This window comes from Tupaia chinensis, unplaced genomic scaffold (genome assembly GCF_000334495.1).
Source record: "Tupaia chinensis unplaced genomic scaffold, TupChi_1.0 Scaffold000646_1, whole genome shotgun sequence".
NCBI lineage: Eukaryota > Metazoa > Chordata > Mammalia > Scandentia > Tupaiidae > Tupaia > Tupaia belangeri.
Window position 1 is genome coordinate 588,654 of NW_006160167.1, and position 7,584 is coordinate 596,237.

Consider the following 7,584-nt stretch of genomic DNA (forward strand, 5'->3'; position numbering starts at 1 on the left):
AGGCAGTCTGATGCACATAGATTTTTTTTTTTAATCCCTAGTGCATTTCTGGATATTATGGTTTGTTTAGTTGTGAAATGGTATCAGTTATCTTAAGTATAATAGTTTTCATATGCCCTTAAGAAGCTGTGGGAAGGTGGTTTTGAGTTGGAAGCTAAAAGATTTGGGTGTCTATTCAACCACTGGGCACTGTGGTGTGCTGACAAAAGCTCCAGGTGTTTCTGGAACTATAAGAGGACTTCAAAAAGTTCTTGGAAAATGAAATTAAAGTTTCATGCCAAGAATTTTGAAATCTATAGTTTTTTTTTTTTTTGAAAGGTTTTTGCTATAGGGCGTGTGTGCTCGCCAGACAGACAGAGAAAGACAGAGACAGAAAGCGAGAAATCACTCCCCCCAGGGGGGATGGCCATGCCACAATCCCTTCTCCTCCATTGTCCTCTCGGGATCTTGGGCACGCACGCACACGCGCCCAGCGTGAGTTTTAAGCCACTGGGTCCGGGACGCGAACCGCGGTCGACTACGTGCGAGTCCAGCGACATAGCCATTATGCTAACTGCTGGTCCCGAATCTATCTATGGTTTTTAAATAATATGTGTTCTCCATGAGCTTTTTGAACACCCCCTTTCATATACCACAGTGTGAAATATCCCTTCAAAGGAACTGGTATTTATGAGACTCAGATACTTTTTTTTTTTTAAATGAACTTCAGAAAGTTAAAAATTACATACAAATGCAAGAAAATATTCTTACTGTGCTTTTATTCTTTCCAATCATGTTTCACATTCACATTTGAAACTTTGGTGTGTGAATTATCAATGTAAGACAGCCTTTCCTCTTTCTTCAGTTGTGAAAAAATTGGTGGACTTTGAACTCCCTTATGTTAGCCTTCGAAGTTCTGAAGTGGAAAACTGTAAGGTCGGTCTCAGAAAGTGGTAAGTACTTTAGGTTCTTAAGTATTTCTTTCCAATGCCGATCAGAACCTGTCTGTTTTTGCCACCTGCTGTGCACAGATTCCCACAGTTAGAGAGAGAATAGGAACTTGGGGAAGGTTAAGATGAAAGCATTGACGGTCAGCCTCTATGGCATGGTTGCTAATGTTCCGGACTACAGAGCTGGAAGCCACGTGTCAACCGCAGTTTGAGTCCTTGGCCAGGTGGGTCTGAAAACATGTCAAAGTCCTGTGCTTATGTGCTCAGGATCCTGGCAGGCTGGAAAGAGGGGAGACCATGGCATGACCAAGCCCTGTGAAGGGAACCTCTCTCTCTTTCTCTCTCGTGCATGTGTTCTATAATGAATAATGAATAAATGAACAGAAAGAGGAAAACAGTGAAAAAGAGAGAGGGTGAGATGAACCAGAATATTTGTCCTAAAAGACAGAATGACTTTCACATCTCAAATAAATGCTCAGAGAGTATTATAATGGGGAAGGTGGCTATCTATTCTTCGTTTCTACTGAGAGGCAAACAAGGGGATAAGGCTTGACAAATGGGTGGGGCAGGGAGGCAGGCAAATCAAAGCAGGTAATGGTCAGAAATGGCTGACCCTGGGTTTGCCCTGGAATGGATTACTGATTATACTAACTGAAGGAATCTATTGATGATCACAAGCAGATCTGATTCATCTGTTGAACTGAGGTATTTCTTGAAGGCAAAAGACAATGAATTTGATCCTGAGACTATGAGAGTCTGAAAGTTTACTCAGGAAATGTGTAGTGTGAAGTGTGAACAGACAGCTGGGAAGTTTCCAGAGCAGCCCAGGCAAGCGATGAGAGTGACTTGAGTGTCGAGTGGTGATGTGGGTATGTGCGAGGCAGGTGACCCTGCCAGTATTGTGGGATGTGGAAAGAGAATCCAGGACTTGGTGGTCAATAACAGGGCTGAGTGTGAACAGGGATGTGGACCATTCCCTAAACTTTTATATCTTTTGCATCTTTACTCTCCGAACCCACCAGGCAAGAGCTTCTAGTATAAAGGAAATAGGAAACAGAAGAGGTGGAAGGGAAAAGTGAAAGCCAGGTTAACCTAGGGGTGTGGCTTTATTAGAAAAGGAAACCCTGATTTTTAGGGTAGAGGGTTGCCCCTTTCAAAAGCACTGCCTCCCAGGTGTGCATGTTAGCCACGTCATGGATTAACTTCATGCTCTGAGTTATGCAGGTACCTGGATCCATCCCTTGACTCCATGCTGATGGACTGCAGAGCGGCCGTGGATTTGCTCTACATGCAGGTGAGGTAACCAAGGACTCTCGGGACCTGGATATTATCGGCCATTAGGGTTGGGAATCATTTTAAAAGTTGGCAGTAGTTACGAATTCTACCTTCAGGGCCACCAGGTGGCATAGTTATTAAGGAGATGGACTCCCACATGGCTGACCATGGTTTGAGTCCCAGATCTGGCAGCTTGAAACTCATGCCGTGCATGTGTGCATACATGCCCCAAATCCCAAGGGGGACGAAAGAGAAGGGATTGTGGTGTGGCTGTCCCCCATTAGTGGGGGGGTGATTTCTCACTTTCTCTCTCTCTGTCTCTCTGGTGAGCATAAACACCTTACAGCAAACCCCACTCTCTGTCTCTCTGGTGAGCATACACACCTTACAGCAAACCCCACCCCACAAAAAAAAAAAAAAAAAAAAGAAAAGGATTCTACCTCAACACCTAGGATAGGCAAATTTATAAAGACAGAAAGTGGAATAGAGGTTACTAGGGGCTGGAGGATAAGTTATTATTTAATGGGTACAGAGTTTTGTTTGAGGAATAATGAGAATGTTTCTGGTATAGATAGCAATGACAGCTATAAAACATTGTGAATGTATGTAATGCTCCTGAATTATACATTTTGAATGAGTAAAATAATACATATTATGTTATATATTTTACTATGACAGAAAAAAATAAAAATAGAAAAAAGTCAAAGAATTTAGAGAGAAAACAAAATAATTCTACCTTTGTTTTATAAAATTATTTATTTATTTTTATTCATTATTATTATTATTATTATTTTGCTTTTGTGATGGGGCATACGTGCTCACCAGAAAGAGACAGAGAGCAAAAGCAAGAAAGCAAACCAGGTCTGGGACTCGAACCATTGTTGCCATGTGAGAGTCCAGTGCCTTAATCACCACACCACTTGCTGGCCCCTCTGCCTCTGTTTTCACAGCCATTCTCTGAATTTGCTGCTGACACTGTCAATCTAGGTTTACATGGCACGAGCCTAGATAGAATACCCATGGTCATTTAAGCTCACATGTGGTCCTTAAATCTCACTCTAGCCTTTTTCTTGAGCCAACCAGCAGCATACCTGCCTGCCTATGGGGTCAGCTTCTTGGATCTGTGGTGTGTGCAGTTCCATTAAGTCCTATGCTCACAAGGACCCTGTGCTCAGAAAGTCCTATGTTTTTGGGGGGGTTTGCTGTCACCAATGTGAAGTTCTAAATAATTTTTGAACAAGGAACCCTGCGTTTTCATTTTGAAACAGGTTATCTATTATGGTTTATAAAATGGTCTGTCCCCCAGAGGTTCATGTAGTTAAATTTGAGTGTCTCCTAAAAATTCATAGATTGGGACTTGATTGTATTGTAAGGCTGTTAAGAGAAAATGTAATCCCCTCATTGTGTCTCAGCGGGGGGAACCTTTGGGTATAATAAAGCCATTAGGGTAGGACCCCCATGTCTGAGTTCTGCTGTGTACTAGAAAGGAAAAGAAGCAGGCAGATACCACATGGATATAGATGAGACTCTGCTCTGCTGAAAGCTCTGCTTCTGCCATTCGTGATGCCTTTGCACTTTCCAGCCACACGACTTGTGAGTTTTGTGAACAAACCTCTACTTTCTTTATAAATTACCCAGTCTTGGGTGTTTCTTTTAACAATGCAGAAATGAATTAAGACATAGGCCCTGTAAATTATGTAGTTGGGGGGCCAGCAGGTGGTGTGGTAGTTAAGGTGCTGGACTCCCAAGTGGCCAACTGTGGTTTGAATCCTAGACCTGATGGCTTGCTTTCTCACTTTCCTTCTCTCGTTCTCTGTTTCTCTCTGGTCAAATTTTTAAAAAATAATACGGATAAATAAAATTAAATAAAAAAATTTCTTTAAAAAAAATGATGTAGTTGGTTCTTCCTACTCCATCAGACTCCAAAAGAGCAAATGTAGACTTTGGCCTCTTTTCCCTCCTGCCTCTTGTTGTGAAGGTTCTGCTAAGCAGTGAAACAGCAGATGCCACCTTAGAACCCACTCCCAGGTGACCATCACCTCAGTGCCTGCTTTACCAGCCATCCCCAAGTTCACTCTTACCAAGGCAGCATCTTTGGAGTTCCCTGCGAATATCCCACAGTCTGTAGTCAGGCAGCAGGCAGGGCGGCAGGTCAGATCCTTGTCCTGTTCAGCCTGGCCCAGGCTTTCCCTCTCACTTAAACCACAGCTCAATCCTAACGTGCGGGGTTTACTTCCTCCTCAGCATTTCACCATGGGACGATATATGGACATGCATGTTTGTTTACTGTCCCTGTCCTTACTAGAATGATTCCTCCATGAAAGCAGGCATTTATGTGCTCACTGCTATTCCCAGAAACTAGAACTATTCCTGACACAATGTCGGCTCTGAGCCCTGTGGTGGGCCCAGCGTTGTATTTACTGCTTTAAGTGCATTTAAGTATAATTATTCTGGAAGGCAGTCGATATCTTTGATTTTTAATGAATATATTGCAAGAGGATGTGTGTGCTTGCCAGAGAGAGAGAGAAAGCAGCCCCAAATGGGGCATGGCCACATCACATTCCTTTTTCCTCCATTCCTCTTTCCTATTGGGATTTTGGGCATGTCTCCACATGTAACCATCCAGTGTGTTTTTCAAGCCACCAGGCAAGGATTTGAATATCCAGTGGGCTTTGTGGGATTCGGCTCCCTTAACCACTGTCTAGAGGGCCAGCCCACTAGTTGGTATCATCTTCATTTTTATAAAGAAGAAACATGAAGTTTGCTGGGAGAAGATCTAGTAGTAGGCTTGGGTTACTAGATGATGTAGGAGAGGGACTTAACAGTAGTTATTTGGAGATGAGTTTTTATTATGGGATTCTAAACTGCTACACTCTAGCCTTTTATAAAATCAAGAGGTAGAACTGACGAGAAGGGAGAAATGGTGGATTGACCATTATTTTTTAATGTCTTCTCTCTCTCTGTCTCTCTCTCTCTCTCTCTCTCACACACACACACACACACACACAGAGAGAGAGAGAGAGAGAGAGAGAGAGAAGCAGGTACCATTGACAAGTCTTGCCATGCCACAATCCTTCCCCCAGCCAGCCATATTACAGGTGTGTGTGGGCACATCTGGCATATTCAGATCTGCCTGGGATCTGAACTGAGGCCTGCCATATGGCTTCAGGATTGTGCAGAGGTGCCCTATCACCTGTGCCACCACAGCTGGGCTCAGTTGTTACTTGTGATAAGTTTTTCAGGGAGATAAGAACTCATTAATGAAACCTACTTTAGTACTTTGGGTGTAGCAAAAATGTTGATGGATAAATTTTGATGCTTTAGCTACTAGAGAGCATAGACTACGAGAACCTCAGCATATACCTACCTGGGTGACCCCTTATTTTTATTTTAAATAATTATTTTATTTAACTTTTTATTTGTTTATTCACTTTAATTTGACCAGAGAGGGACAAAGAAAGAGAGAGAGAGGGAGAAAGCAAGCTGCCAAGTCCGGGACTCAAACTGTGGTTGGCCATGGGAGTCCAGCACCCTTAACCACCATGCCACCTGCCAGCCCCATTTTTTAAAAATTTTATTTATTATTAGTATTTTTAAATATTATCAGAGAAGGAAAGTGAGGAAACAAATCACCAGGTCTAGGACTTGAACCACTGTCGACCAGGAGGGAGTCCAGTGCCTTAATCACCATGCCACCTACTGATTCCATTTTTTTAAAGAATTATTTTATTTAACTTTCTTTCTTTCTTTTTTCTTTTTTCTTTCTTTTTATTATTTTAAAGAAAGCTTATTTTATTTAAAAAAAAAAAAAACACAGAAAAAAATCATGTGCTCTGGAAAGAGAGCTAGTCCATTCTGGCCTTCAGTGTCCTAATAGTGATCTTGTCCTTCTCAATGGCATGGATGATGACTCCTATGCCCAGCAGTGCGTCCTGGTCTACAGCATTCAGCATGGCCTGGGAGATGGTTTTATACAGGCGTTCTGGGTCCATGTTAGGCTCCCAGAGGGACTCGCATATTCCAGACATCTGTGCAGAGCTGGTACCACTGACCACAAAGTCGTCAGTCACCATGGGGCAGCCGATGAGGTCCAGAGAGCAAATGAAGGGCTTACAGGTCTTCGGGTCCAACACAGCCATGACTGGCTCAGCGTAGTAGGGGCCAAACCATCTCTCACACAGGAAGTTGGCCACCATGCTCATGAGGGTGTAAGGCTTGATCTGTTGGCCCTCCTTCAATTCATACAGGTTCAGCCAAAACTTGAGGTGCTGGGCAACTGTCTGGACATTGGTGGCAAGCTGGCCAGGCCAATGTGCAGCCTGTCACCTATGGGAAAGATCTTCTGAAAGTCCGTGGTCACCATCTGCACCTAGATTCCGAAGCGCCTGTCTGCAGCGATGGCCACGCAGTTCTTCTCTCTCATGGCCATGACAGCCCCTCTGTTATAGGACATAACAGACATGATTGTGGTTACTAGGATCCCCAACTGTCACTGCAATTCTAGTAAACCAGTTCTCAATTTTCTTTCTGCCTTTCTTTCCTTCCTTCTCTTTCTTTCTTTCTTTCTTTCTTTCTTTCTTTCTTTCTTTTCTTTCTTCCTTTTTCTTTCTTCTTTCTTTTATTTGTCTAGTGAGGGACAGAGAGAGAGAGAGAAAGAGAGAGAGAGAGAGAGAAAGTCAGAAAGCAAGCTACCAGCTCTGGGACTCCAACTGTGATCAGCCATGTGGAAATCCAGTGCCCTTAACCACCACACCACACCTTGGCCCCCCCTTCTTTTTTAACATGGAAGAACATGTGTGTAAAAGAGGAAGAAAGAGGAAAAGCACTCCCCACACCCTAACAGGACCTCGTCACACCATAATAATTTTCTCTCCAGTTTTCTATCCTTTCAGGATCCTGAACAAGTGTGTGTGCCTAGCATCTTTTTTCAAGCTGCTAAAAAAACAAGGGACTCAAACCCTTGCTGGCCATGTGGAAATCCAGCTTTCTCTGCATAGCATGTAACTTCTGTGCTACAGTGCAACAACTTTAGGGACCTTTTTTTTTTTTTTAAATTTCTTTTTCCTTTATTCATAATAGAGTATGTGTGTGCCTGTGTAAGCGTGAGAGGGATGAGCCCTCTCCACACAGCCTGGTCCCGCTGTGATTTCCTTCCTATAGCCCTCCAGCCTTTTGGATCTTGAGCACGTACACCTGTGCCAATGTGTTTCAGGCCGATGTGAGGGGATTCAAACCACGGTTGCTGTGCGTGATTCAGTTTCTCTTGAGCAGTGCATTGTAGCTGTGTTATAGAGCTGGCCCTTTAGGTAATTTTTTTTTTTTTTTAGAGATTTTTGCTGTAGGGCATGTGCACTGCTGGGGAGAAGGAGAGGGAGGGAGA

The 7,584-nt window shown here is 43.2% G+C and overlaps 1 protein-coding gene and 1 pseudogene across 1 annotated transcript in view; one reads left to right on the forward strand and one right to left on the reverse strand.

Moving 5' to 3' along the window:
- SNX31 (sorting nexin 31) overlaps window positions 1-7,584 on the forward strand; it is a 73,667-nt gene that overhangs the window by 33,886 nt on the left and 32,197 nt on the right. The window contains exons 7-8 of the mRNA XM_027776228.1: window positions 845-932; window positions 2,154-2,223. Of these exons, the coding sequence (XP_027632029.1) occupies window positions 845-932; window positions 2,154-2,223 (158 nt within the window). The remainder of the gene's footprint in view (window positions 1-844; window positions 933-2,153; window positions 2,224-7,584) is intronic.
- LOC102489701 (proteasome subunit beta type-3 pseudogene) lies at window positions 6,050-6,666 on the reverse strand (annotated as a pseudogene).